Source organism: Centrocercus urophasianus, unplaced genomic scaffold (assembly GCF_019232065.1).
Source record: "Centrocercus urophasianus isolate 14NV4802_14NV808 unplaced genomic scaffold, USGS_Curo_1.0 seq_1, whole genome shotgun sequence".
Classification (NCBI taxonomy): domain Eukaryota; kingdom Metazoa; phylum Chordata; class Aves; order Galliformes; family Phasianidae; genus Centrocercus; species Centrocercus urophasianus.
Window position 1 is genome coordinate 2,777,654 of NW_024884141.1, and position 14,502 is coordinate 2,792,155.

General features: G+C 41.3%; 1 protein-coding gene across 2 annotated transcripts in view; it reads right to left on the bottom strand.

Annotated features, from left to right (window-relative positions):
* Window positions 1–8,691: 8,691 nt before the first annotated feature.
* The window catches only part of NOX4 (NADPH oxidase 4), a 103,862-nt gene continuing 98,051 nt past the window's right edge, over window positions 8,692–14,502 (bottom strand). For both annotated transcript variants that reach the window (XM_042837434.1, XM_042838244.1), the window contains 2 exons: window positions 14,092–14,192; window positions 8,692–8,826 (listed from right to left, as the gene is read on the bottom strand). In XM_042837434.1, coding sequence (XP_042693368.1) covers window positions 8,706–8,826; window positions 14,092–14,192 — 222 coding nt within the window. In that variant the 3' untranslated portion in view covers window positions 8,692–8,705. The remainder of the gene's footprint in view (window positions 8,827–14,091; window positions 14,193–14,502) is intronic.

The window sequence follows — 14,502 nt, forward strand, 5'->3', positions numbered from 1 at the left end:
TCTTGATTCAGGAAAAAAGCTAATTAATTAACCCAGAGCTTCATCAACATCGAAATCCTGGAAGAGGCTCTTGGCTGCCTCTGAATCTCAATAAAACTGCCCTTCTGCAATTGCAGAAGCATCAGTGCCTCCTCAAAGATGCAGAGCAGAACATATGTGTTGGGAGCTGTCTGCTTAACAGCATAATCCTTCTTTCCCTTTATGAACAGTGAGCTCTCAAGCTCCCTGAAGCAAAGAAATCAGGTGAGGAAATATTTAAACAGTGAAAGAGGAATTTATGTGCCACTGATAAGCTAGGAGTTGTATGGAAATAGAGACCGTAATTGAAAGAAGCAAACTCTTTCCATCACTGACCTCTGTCTTGCAGTGCCTACGTGCAACAGCAGAAACATGACTTAATTTCACTGATGGCCACAGTCTGAATTTCACAAAATGGGTTCCCGTTTCTTATCCAGAAGATGATATAATCTTGGCTATTGTGCGTTTTTCCCATTTACCCATCACTGTGGCATGGCCTCTCCTCCCATTCTAAAAAAGCATTTTCAGGGCTAGAATCCTGCATCCATTCAACTACTGCTATTTATGGTGACTAGATGACTCTCACTAGATCAGATACATTAGGAGCATTATAAAGGCGACTAGGAGACTAGGCTGTGGCTATGGCTATGAGTATGGCTATGAGTAAAATAAACTCTGCCATTTCCCATTGTATCATTTTCCTGAGTGAAGGGAAGCAGAGGGGGTTTCCTGACACAAACAAGATGTTGAGGGTGGGGAGTGACAGCAGAAAAGGAAACTGGATGATCTTTAAATGCCCCTTTCAACCCAAACCATTCTGTGATTCGGTGACATATGGACAAGGTGGCTTCCAGTAATCTAAAGGTCAGAGCACCAAACCCAGATGAACACTGGAGGTATACAGGAAGGAAGAGGGGTAGCTGAATGCTCAGCTCCCACTAGGTTTCCATGGAATACACTGAGACTAACGAAAGCACCGATGCCTCCAGCTCCAACAGACTACGATATTTCAGTCATTAGGAGACACTTTGCCACACTGCATCCCAGCCATGCTGTCTAACTCCGCCTGAGGGCATTATGTCCATTAAATTTCTTTCAAAAAGCGCAGTTTGAATAGTTACAGGCAATTAAGGAATCAGAAAGAATACCATGGATCAATCTTCCCAATTTAATCATTTCTCTTCCATCAGCTAATTATGTTGTTCTGACACAAAAAAAGGAACAACAAAGAACTTAGACACTCTCTGCAGATTCTCCCTTTTTTTCCCATGAACATGAGTGTGAATATGGGCAGGCCATATTAATTCACCAATGGAAACTGGCAATCATCATCCTCATCTGGTCAGGCCATTGTTCTTAACAGGAAAGAACAGGATTTCGAGCAACTAACCCTACAGTAAGATACTCTGCTCCCAGTCACTAAGCAACTTGCTTTTGCAAAGCCATAGAAATACAAAGGGGATGCACATACCCTCAGTTAGCCACACAACTGAGTCCACACTTGGGAGTCAGATCAGCTCATCATCTATACAAGAAGCTCTCAGACAGAGCAGGTCCAAGTTCCAAGCTGGAAACCAAACAGGTGGCTCACCTAATTTGCTTTCATCTCACATTGTAGACTCAATTTGAGTGCTCTCAACTTTCCTTGATGCCAGGTATACTTGTAGGGTAGGCTTCTAACTCAGCACCATTCAGATGTGACGGCCACTGCTGTGACATGCCTGCTTCTGGTTTCAAATGATATATCACTGTTGTGCTTCTCTTTCAAGAGTTCTTTCCTCTTTGCCTAAACCTTGCATCTTCCCACCAGCTTGCATGATTTCTGTGCAGCACTGCTAACGAGGCTGCACGTGGAGCAGCTTAAGGCACAGTCCACTCTGTGTGCCGTGTGGCATTTGGTATTTCTCTCTGATAATTTAAAGGAGAAGAAAAGACCCAGAGGTGTTATTTATTCAGTTCAGAAGTAGCATGTTACCACTAACATGCAAACACCATTAGTTAGCACCAAGAATCCATTATCCTTAGAAAAGAAATAGCATGCTCTTTTGAAATAGAAAGAAATGCTGCTGATGAGTATGTTCTCAGCAGTAGCACAAGGTGGAAGTTTTTGCTCTTCCTCCCCCACCTTCCATTCTTATTCAGGGTTGTAGAGTATGAGATGAGCAATGCGACCTTGCAGTGACAGAATTTTAATGTATGTCTAGTGCACCAAAGCAACACAGCAGCATCTCTCTTCTCAGTGTTGCTATGTACTCTACACATTTATGCAACGCTGCTTCACATCCTCAAGGCTGTCCTTACCTAGGGTCAGCTGTAAAGAACACAGAATGTATTTATTGAACTGTCAAAGCTACTTACAGCTAGCATGGAGAACTATATATACTCCATGATTCTGGTGAAAAAGAAGTAAAGCCATTCCAAACCCCAAAGCTGCAAAACAAAAGTAGATGTTTTTTGACACAAGTTAACTAGAAGGAATCAATGGTGAATTTATTTCAAGTAAATTACCTATTTCCAAGGTGTTTTACTAAAATATACTAGTTTTCTTCTGTGCTTTAGCTTTCAGTTGACCACTGAAAGGCTATCTCTGTATACAACAGTTCTCAAACCCCAGAGAGAATTAGCCTCCACATCCAGGCAATAGGGTTTGCTTTTAATTTCTGCAACTGAAGAGCCAGGGAGAATGTCTCCCACCTTCCCCTTTGCTTCCACGTTCTAAATATTTCAAGCTGTTCACGTGCTGGAATTCATCATCCTCCCCTGCCCGCCTCGGTTTGCTCCTCAGCTGACAGCTTCAGGAGCTACTCACAGATCCCCCTCTCCTGGTGTAACAGTGCAGATCATTAGGAAGAAGGTACAGATTTGGGGCTGTAGGACAGCCAGACTTTTGCCAGAAAGAGGCACTTAAAATACCTAATAGTACTTTTCACAAAGTATGACACACCCTGAAATCTAAGGACCCTATTAAGAGGCAATCTGCAATTGGGATGGGTTGCTTTCTCCAGCTTTCTTCTTGTATTCCCCAAAGAATAGGGCAGATCCTTCGCTATTTCTACAGCATACAGATAGAATCATAGCATCAACCAGGTGGAAAAGACCTCAAAGATAATCTAGCCCAACCATGCCTACTAAACCATGTCCCCATTATATGATCCTTTCAGACAATATAATGCTTCAGACACTGCAAAGCTTGAGCATTCACTACAGTGAAGTTTAGAGCTATTCCTAACCTCAGAAATAGTCCACAGGATGAAAACATATCCCATGCCTCCTACAACAAGGGTGATGCAATTAGCAGAATGAGAAATCTTTACAAACACTCAAACAGCTCTTGAAGAAGCATTTGTTGCTCAAAATCTGGTGCATTCATTGTATGTGCCAGTCTAGCAGAGCACACAGGGTTCTTATAAAGGAAATCCCAGACTTTCTGGAATTTACTGTGCTTAGTACAGGAACAACCTCTTTATGGGAATGAAAAGTCTCATTTCAGCTCCATGTGTTTCACCAGTGCATTATCACAGTGATCTTAATCAAATACACCAACAGCAGAGATGACTCAAACTCCAAATCACCATTCAGAGTTGAGTCCTCAGCTGTTTTCTATATAACCCTGATAAATGCACGTTCATTACAGAAAAGCTCAGTTCAGCACGGGTGCCAGTGGCATTTTGATTAAACTTTGCTTTAAAATCCTCTTTGTTAAAACAATAAAACTGCTTTTATTTGTGAGGAGTGGGAAACTGCAGACAAATCAGATGCATAATCCAGAGAAGAACAGATCCAGCTTGCCTTAAATCACACTGGCGTGTTTATGAAATGATTGCCAGACTGAAGTGAAAATTAATCTCCCTAGAAGCTCTTTTATTTTTTAAACAAGTAAACATTGCATTTGAATAACTTTGCTCTGACTTAAGGGGCTCAGACTCCTACTGACAATGACTACTTAGCCTCCTGCTGGCTTTTGTAAGCAACTTCTTGTAGTTTGAAACTACAACCTGGTGTGCAGTGTTGAGCAGAGGCTTTTCTCTTAGGCTGCTTCTTGGATTTGTTAGGCTTTTACAGCTCAATTACCACTCCCCAGGAGGCCAGCCTACCACTCATATTATCTGCACCTTCACAGTCAGCTCCAAACTGCTTCCTCACTTCCGTGTTAAAGGCATTAGAAGCAAAAGGACAGTTCTGCACCTGGCTGCAGAGAATGCTCACAAGTTGCTCTGAGTTTATACCAGCCTCCGTGTGCACACAAGCATATATAGTACTTCTCTCTGCGAGATCAGTGCTGTCAAGTTGCACCAGGAATGGTTCAGGTTGCCTATGAGCAAAAGCAAGCTCACCAAAAAGTGGTTGGGCACTGGAACAAGATGCCCAGGAAATTAGTGGAGTCACTGTCCCTGGAGCTGTTCAAGGAATGTGCAGATGTGGCACTTAGGGACATGGTTTAGTGGGCAATATTAATGGTAGAAGGACAGCTGGAGTAGATGATCTTAGAGGATTTTTCCGAACTTAGTGAGATTACAATTCTGTGAGTCTACAATAACAGGTGAAGACCTGCAACAAAGAATAATTGTGGGAGTTGAGTGCTGAGGCAGAGAGACCATTGTAGGGATGCAGTGTGTGACCCCCAGTGCTGCTGGAAGCTGAATATGCGCAGTGTTTCCATACATCTTCGCATCAGGCTTATGTGGGCAGGAGTCTTCAAACAGAAAGGATTTATCTTTTTTTTCCTTTCACAGCAACTGTTCTCTAGTTTGGTGTGGCAAAACAATATGCGTTTTGTTGGAAAGCAGATTTGGCTTAACATTTCTACCAGTGCTCTAAGCAGTGCAGTCAGCAGCAAGGGGGATGTGGTACATCCTGCTCTCCTCTCCTCAGCCTAGGTTCAAGGATGTGCACAGGGATCTCTCGGTCCTTCTAATCCTGTCTCCTAGAAGAGCAGATAAAAGGACAAGGAAGAAATCATGTACACTGAGTGCTCTAAGCAGAAACGGGGTTGCAAGGCGAAAAGACTCCAAACTCAGGGCTGGAATAACCATCCTGGAGGAATGGAGCGAAGTGCAGGCCTCTGAGGTGCAGGCTACTTCCCATGGCTCATCTCTGCAGCCCTTCACCATGGTAGCAAACACTTACTCAGACAGGCGAGCTCAGTGCTGTGGGACCAGGACTGCCTGGGGAAGTCTGATGAATGCAGCTGTGCAAAGCTCCAGCTCTCACATTGCTGGGCTGGGTTTTCTTTGCAGAGAAAGGGTTTGGCTTCGATCATGGCATGAAAACCCTCCTGTTTTAAATAAAAATCCCAAAACATTTATGATGAATAAAGCACAAAGATGCCACTGAGGGTCTGTAGCTTTGGGACAAGTGAGCAAGAAGTAGCACAATACATGGTGGGATTCTTCCCCTGTCAGCAGGAAGCTTATGGCAGACTCACTCCCAGGACACAAATGTAACACGTAAAGAGACATTAAATAGCATAAATTCAACTGAACAGTAAAAGTGGAATTAGGTGCTGCCAGCCTTCATTTACTTGCCTGGCAAAGAGTTATATTTTCATGTACATTTGGTGTACATATAAAAACTGTATGTAGTTTAAAAGCAAGTTCAGCTTGATTTTGCAAGCTAAAGTGAAACATTACAAAGCAGCAAGGAGAATGCAAACCAACTGCTTTTATAAATAACATTTGCCACTGCTGAGGTCAAGTCACAGTCACTCACCCTTAGACTTTCTGCTTCTCTAAAGAGCACAGTGCAAAGAAAAGGAAAAAAAAGCAATGGAAACTTTAACTTTCCACCAAACCCACACTCATCCAGTCTAGTAATACCCACGTGAGCAACAGAAAGGTTCAGTCAAATGAAAGAAACTGCAAAAAATAGAACACAAATACAGCTCAGTAGCAACTACAGAAACCTGCTAAAGGTGCACTGAAGAGATCCTGTAACATTCATTACATCTCACAACTCTCCAGACAGGTAGACAGTCCCCAGCCTGTCAGCTGGGGTCAGCTGAGCTTGGCACAGGACAAGGCTCTGCCAGCTTCTTGCTCTGACAGCACTGCTAATGTAACAACAGGGGATAACATTCCTCCACGCAGTGTCAGTTCCTGCTAGAATTCAGCACAAGAGTACAGTGCTATTATTAATTATAAAGCACTACCTATGTAACAACTGAGCCAGAAAGGATAACCTGCATTAGCGCAGAGCTTGCTACAAAACTAACTGCTCATTATGCAGTAAGGGAACTGGTAGCTATCAGAGGAGATGTGAAACCACAAAGAACATCATTGAGATTAGCAGACTCTATACCATATTTAAAAATCATTAGATGCTAGATACTAAAACAAGAGAAAAATGATCACTGTGTGGTTGTGGCTAACAGATGGAGTCGTGATTTCAATCACAGTCATGATTTCAATCATGCTTTAAGCTAACAGCAAACAAACAAAAAAGCCTGCAATACAGGCAATACCTGATTATGCATTTTGCCATCAGTGTTGTGCTTATTATGAAATCCACACAGGCAGTATAAGGAAAAATATTAATAATTAAAGAAGAACTGGTACTGTTCTGCGTACCTCTTGTTTATAGGGACAAGATGAAGGAGATCCAGTGGGAAAATAATGATTCAGACTTAAAAAAAATAAATAAATAAAAATCACAAGCTGCAGTGTAGGCTTCCATCTCACACTTCAATTTTGGGTTCTCTCTCCTCTAGGCTACTTAAAGAATTCTCATCAGTAGAAATTAGTCCATCTCTGGCTCTTCCCTTCCCTCCTCAATTTCAAATTGAGCAGAGTCAGAGGCAAGAACTTCAGTGCAAAGTCCAGGCAGTAAAAAACATCCCTGCGGGGCCGTGCTGCTGCACTGAATCCAGCTGCACCATTTTGAGCAACTCCTGAGCAGAAACTGTCATGGAAAAGACCAAATACACGTTCACTAGTTACACACACAACATGCCACAACACCACCTACCAGAGAGAAGCTTGCCTCTGTCCGCTGAAACCCATACTTGAAGAATCCTGTATAGAGCCTGTGCTGTGAGAAATTACTGATTTGTTTTTACTAAAATGAAAAATGCATGCATTGGAAAGCTCTATGCTGAATCAAATACACTGTGCTAAATACAGGTGAACCGTGCTATGAGGGATGCTGAGCAATCATAGACCTGCACATGCTGCAGACATTACAGGCTTTGCTCCTGAGCAGCTGCTGAAGGGCCAGGTTTTCAGCAAGAGTAAAGCAATGCTGTTGTATTAAGATGCTCTAGAATGAGGTGTACTTATGCGAACTATGTGACTGACTCCAGCTTAAATGTCCCTTTCTTGGCAAAATAATAAGAGAAAGAAGGTCAAGAGAAAATAAGAGAAATTGGTTTGGCTACTGAATTGAGTAAGTAAAATGCTGCTACTCTGAATCAAAGAAGTTTTGAAGTGTCCGTTTCAACCTCATGGCAACTATGAGAAGTCAGGAAAGCAGCTGTGGTAATGAGAAGGGAAGAAGACCTTAAATTTGGATGTTTCAGACCCTCCCTTTTAGAACACACTGAAAACTGCAAATCCTGCAAAGTTTGTATCTGTACACAAGATGCAAAGAGCCACAGTAAAGAAAGCTTTACTCCTACCCTGCTGCAGATCTGGACTAATGCTGCTTTCAGGGACACCAATGGGACTGAACAAACAAGAGATCAGTGAGACTGAACAACAAGCATGACTCCAGCAATGGTAGTCAAAGGACCACAGTCAACCGAAGACATTCCACAACTGCTAAAATAGGATTTCAGCCTGCTGCATTGTACATTAATCACTAAGAACATCTGAATGCTGTAAGTATTTGACATTCAGGGCATGTGAGTGCAAAGTGAGTGCAACTTCCATGCTGAGCCTGTGGTATAATAAAACATCATATCCTGTCTCCTCCTGTTAATCGCTTTTCTTGCTCCATCCTTCTGGCTGCATAAATCACACTTATTCTGCAAACTCACTGAATGCTGAATTGATGCTAGATACTGAGTTTTCCAGGTACAGCTGTTTCCTTGCCAAAAGGCTGTGATATACATCATGGCTGAGTCTGCCCAAAGGTGCTAGGGCTGTTGTGCTCACTTTTCCTTACGTTGATTTACATCTTCCCCTAAATTCCCTCTCTCCTCTATTCAAAGTGGGAATATTGATACCCATTACAGAGTATGTTTGAAATACAGAATCCCAGTTTTGTAACGCATAAAACCTTGAATATGGAGTGTCTGCACTCCAAAGTCACAAGGTCTATAGGCCAACAAAAGCAACAGTTGTTTGAAATGCCCTATGACTTGTCATTTGGATTAACCTGGGGGTTTCGTTTATTGATCCAACTTCAGAAGATTGAAGTGGAAGAACATTCCACAGATTTTTCTTCCACTGGCTTTTAAAGCAACCGCATTTATCCCCAGCATTAGTACTTTTTAATTAACAGAAACAATTCCAAAGAATCACCGCTGCCACAAATACTGTGTGAGCACATTTGGCTTTGAGCATGAGTACTTAATATTTGTTGGTATAATGCCATATCCATCATTTTCCAGAGTCTTAAATAATCATAAATAAGAAAAACTGTGCTACTCTTTGGTACATTTCTGTTTAAACCACAGTGGAACTTTAAAGTTATACGAACAAAAAATTGCACTTTTATCTTCTAGAGATTCTTCCAAGTCCAACAGACTTTCAGCTGAAGGACTCTTTATTATACTCAAACCTCGTCCCGTAAGGGTTGCTGCTGTTGCTCAGTTTATGAAGTATCTTAGACATCTTGCTTGGTCCACAACAGAAAACTCCAATGGTTTTCCTGTTAAAAAAAAAGAAAAAAGTTACAACTTTGCCAATAAGCAGTGACTTATAACAACTGACAGAACTGGATTCTAAGTCTCACTGAATTATACAAATGCCCACTGTGCAAAGATTTCAGGGTGAGAACAGCTCATAAGGTCATGTAACTCATATTAAAGAAGCCAGTATCCTAGCATCAAACTCTGTTACATATTTTGACAGTGACAACTCTTGCAAAAAAGTACCTCATCTCAGCCTCAAGATACCAAGCACGAAAAAACTAATACATCCCACTCTCATTTCTTCTATAATTAATCACTTTTTTTTTTGTTAACATGTCTCATCGTAACGACTTCTTCATTGTAACTTGTGATTTACACTGGCAGGGGATCTAGCCACTAGTGATGATTTGTTACACTAATGAAAGCAGAGCACTACTAACACATGATTATTTCTGGCAGTAGCAGGACAACTTCACTGCATTCATTTCACACCAGCATGCAGTCTTTCCTCCATCAGCTGCACTGGAAAGCCTTGTGAAAAGCCAGAAAAGAATAAGACCTTTGCTCATCATCAATAGCTATCAGGTCAGGTTCATTACTTAACCCAACTTTTACATACCACTCTGCTGACATCACCACTTTGCTCTCTGGTCACTTTAAACACAGACTTGAAGTCAGACTCATGGTCACACTACCTTTAAGGGCTCAAGGCAGAAGAACAAGGCGTGTATACAACAGCAGGACTGAGCCACTCATGATATTCATCACCTCCTTTTTTTTTTTTACAGATGAAGAAACGAGTATGGATGGAGCAGGGAAAGATGACACAGTGCTGTCTCTTCTATATTATTAAAAGAAATTCTTCATCTTCCTGCTGAAATTGTGGCATCGCACAGAAAATTTTGTATGATTTACTGGGATGGAGAGAGAACACAAAAGCGAGTATGGTTCTAACTATTAAGATTTACAGCATTCACAGGAGGCTGAAGACTTGAATTCTGCTCCTTGCCTCAGGACTATCTTAGTATTTGTCCAGTGACTAATATAACATGTCTTAGCACACAAGGATACTCAAATGCACAGTTTAATGGTGCCTGCATACGTATTTGGTGAGAGAATCAGAAAATTAATGCATAGAAAAAGAAATCTTGGATGCATATTGCCAAGTGTATGTGCTCAACGTTAAGCAGCAGCCCAAAAAGCACAGCATGCATACATGCTGTATAACTGAATACAAACACTGGCTTAGCACATCTGAGGACTCAGCCATCAAAAAGCATCACAAAGTTACAGAGGTAACAGCAACTGTGTCATTGTGCAGGCACCTTACAATGCTCTCACAGCAAGCCATGGCAAATATTCATACTCTTTTTTTTTTCATTCCTATATGTATCTACTAAACTCCTCTCTCCTGGCAGAACTTCTTTTAATGGCAAAGGATGGTTGCACTGGTGGCTGGATTCGCAGAAATAATGAGAAAGCTACTGCTTGTCCTCAAACAAAATTCCACTAGAAGAATCTGAACATCCTCTGCTCTGTGCACAGAGAATAAAAGGGTGTGCAAGCTGCCAGAAAGAATCTGTTTCCTACTGTGCATTTGACTGAATGTTATTGTTTTCATTAGTCTAACTAGTATAGACAACTGCTGAATAAAACCCAGAATTCATCTGCCTTTCTCCCTTTCATTTTCATTCATACATACCTCCCAAGCACAGACATACCTAAGCAATGTACAAATGTCTAAGCAGCACATTCTGCTAATGTACCCCCATCCCAGCAACATCGTTCCAAAGTAAACAGAATGGCTGGAGGGTAAACAGTTGCAGAAAAGTGAAGTGATCTGCCTAAGGTAACACAAGAGATCTGTGGTTGACTCACAAGGTCTCCAGAAACACTAATTCCTTTACCCCAGGGATTCCCAGGGATACTCCCCTTGACGGCTATTCTGGACATCACTCCATGTACCACTTACCTCCCACAATTCACCTCCCACATTCTGCCCTACTTATGCCCACCATGTCCCTACTTGCAGGGAAAACTGATATACTTTGCTACTCAAAAGACGACAGACTCAGAGTTGAAATATTCCAGTTTTTTTAATTCCACGTTAGATATTCCTCATATTTGACATTACATTATTCCTCATAGAGACAAATATCATAGTGCATAGGAAACGTACTGTGGTGCTCCATGCCTTCCTTTCTTATGGATATTTATATCATTTTCTAGGTCAGAATCCATCTCAAAAAATCTACTTGAACTAAACAAAGCTAAGAAAGCACAGCAGCACTGGCATGGTGTAAGCTTTGCACTCAGGCTACAACTGACCAGAAACAAGTGCTGCTCTGTCCTAGGAAAAAAAAAAAACAAAACAACAAGAAAAAGAAGACTAATAATTTATTACATAAAGTCCCAGTGTGCGTCTTTGGGACTGCAGATGCCATATAAAATATCAACAGTAGATGGCATGAGTCTGCCCTGCTTTCTTCAGAGGAAAGAGTTAGGAACCTGATGCTGGGTTGACCAATGTCATGCTCTGAAGCTTTGGCAAAGCTCACACTTACAAATGCACTTTGACTATTTGGGACTCAAACAGCAACAACAGCAACAATCCACAAACCACAAAGCAATCAGATGGTTAAACTGATGAGAGGTTTGCCAGCTGTGTGTTTATTTATGCACAGCTTTTCCTAAAATCACAGGATAAAAAATGGAAAATACCTTGCCTTCTTGGCTGCCCATAAACAAACCCAAGGGGTTGATTACAAATGCATGTGAACAATTGAACACTGGCACCAGATGCTGGAAAAAACTTGGTTGCCCAGCTTCTTTTTTTTGGTATCCATAATATAACAGGGTTGTTTAGGTGGAATAATAATAGGAATTGGAATAAAGTTAGTAGGAGAGTAGAAAATTGGAAGACTTAGACTACAGAGAAAAATGCCTTCTTCAGGGAAACAGAGAGAACATTCATCTCTAGCATCTGAATATCTCCGGGATACTGAGTTACAGGTCGTACTATCTATCTATCATCTAGATGTCATACATCAGCATACAGGTAACTGCATCTATAAAGAACTACCTGTATCTATAAATTGTGGTAAATGGATGACAGATGGTGAGAAAGCCTACATCTCAGCCAGCTGCAGGATGACCAAAATAAGCAGAACATTATTTAGGAAATGAAAGACATCTCACTTAGAAATGGTGGCACAATTCAAAGACCTGACATGAAAATGCAGAGCAAATGGCACTTGAAAGGTCTAATTACGTATAATGCAACAGAAAGCACAAAAGAAAAAGCAAGTAGGACTACCACTAAAAGCTTCATCCATATTCTGTGCTATTGCAACCTTGCAAGGAAGTGGCAGAAGCACCACCATTTCCATTTTTATTTTATAAAACTCGGTTAAACAAAAAAAAGATACTGGAACGTACCAGAAAAGGCTAACAGTTCTCTATACAGGAGCCTGAGACAAAGCCAACTTGCTTTTCTGCCCTCTCTATTTAACTTTCCTTCCCATGGATCTTTACTACAAAATCCTATTTAAGTGGTATTCACCTGCTTTGCATCAGTCTTTGAGGCATTCCGGGCAAGGAACCCTTTCTACAACATCCTTCCTCTAGGATGTGAACCCAACATACATATCAGCAGCACTTTATTCACTACCAACAGTGCAACATACAGCTTACTTAATATTACTCAAGATACAAGGCTCAATATTCCATACTCATATTCAGCTCCAGAAGAATCAATAAGCCATGGGCAACAGGTCAGAAGTGAAACAGAAGACAAAATCTTTTTGACGTGAGTGAATGAGACTAGGAGAGTACCTCTCACACAGGTGCACCCACATTTCCTTTGACAGCTACTGCAGGTAGCCTGCTCCTACCCTACTGACTTTGACAGAAGTGGAATAGGGAAAACTCGTATGATCTTTTCTTTGAAACCAGCTTTTGAGGGTGTCAGTAGGGTGTCACATAACCAATCAATAAAGCTGTATCTGGAAAATATATTCCATGGTCTAAATGTATGTTTTCTCTGGTTTACAATTGTCTTGTTTTAGACTGAACTATAGAACAGTAAAAAAGCATTGCCAGGTCTTAACAAAGAACAAAGAAGTGTCAGAAATCCCCAAAGACAATATATCCTCAGAATAAAAACAATACAGGGTAGTCAGAGTCTTTCTCATGCAATTTATTTTTTTGTAATCCAGTGATATAAATCACAGAAATTATAGTAAAAACAGTTTAGGTTGCAAGTGAGATATTGTAGTGGATAAAGAATACACAACCTCTGTGGAGTGAGATGGAAATCTATCAGTATTGTTTCTGGGGCCACTGAATACCCAACCTGCATGAAAAGATGAAGTATTTTGAGCTTTTAAAAAATCAAAAATTAACAGAAAAAGTGGGTTGCAAGGGCCCTTATAATCATCCAGTTATAACTGCCTTTCATGCACAGCGATATGTCCTATTAAATCAAATTGCCAACAGCCCCATCAAAACTGGCCTCAAAAACCTCTGAGAATGGAGTATTCACAGCTCATCTGGGCAACCTGTCCCAGTGCCTCACTGCACTCTTACAGTGGATAATTTATTCCTTATATCTCACTATCTGGATGAAAATTGTTACCCCTTTTTCTTTCATCTGTCCCTGACAAAGAGTCCCTTCTCAGCTTTTCTGTGGGCTCCTTTAGGTATTGGAAGGCCACACTGAGGTCTTCCTGGAGTTTTCTCCAGACTGAAAAAGCCCAGCTTAGCCTGTCTTCAAAGGAGAGGTGCTCCAGCCCTCTAAGCATCTTCACGGCCCTCTTCTGGACTTGCTCCTACAGCTCCACATCCTTCTTGTCTGTCCTGGATGCACTACTGCAGGTGGGGTCTCAAGAGGAAAAACAGAAGTGGCCAATCACCTACCTGAACTGCTGGCCACACTACTTTTACTGCAGCCCAGGATACAGTTAGCTTTCTAGGCTACAAGTTCATCCTGCCACGTCAGGTTGAGCTTCTCGTCCATCAGCTCCCAAAAGACATCCTCCTCAGGGTTGCTTTCAATACAACTTCTGCCCAGCCTGAATTTGTGCTCAGGATTGCCCTGACCCATGTTTCAGTTTGTGCAGGCAATCTCTCACAGCAAAAATACTAGCTAATTTCAACATTACTACCTTGAACATTACACTCTAAGATAAAACTCAAAAAACATTTTCATACAAACACAGCTGCAAAGACCTAACATCCCCATTCTTCAGACTGTGGCATCCTACAAGAAGACTGGTACTCACCGCCTGTTATACTTTGCTATTTCATCAAAAAGGAGTTTCCACCGGGGCCGTCCAATCAAAAGCCTTGAGTTTAGAGCTTGATACTTTTCACCAATTATCTTCTGCAAGAAAAGAAAAATTCCATACTGCCTGATTTGCAGATTGCCTCAGATTACCCAGGGATCCCATTTCTGACACTGCCCAACCTGACATATCGATGAGGTGTAAAACCTGAACACAAGTATCAGACAGTTGTGATTAAAATTGGAGTTATTTCATGCATCACCTCTGCTCACTGCCTTTTCAATGGGTCTCCTTGGTGTTTGCTATACACTTCATGCAGCTGCTCATTAATCTACTCATTATTTTTAAACCAATTTATTTGAACCACAAAACAGTAACTGTGCTCCTATTATTCATTCCCTCATTGGC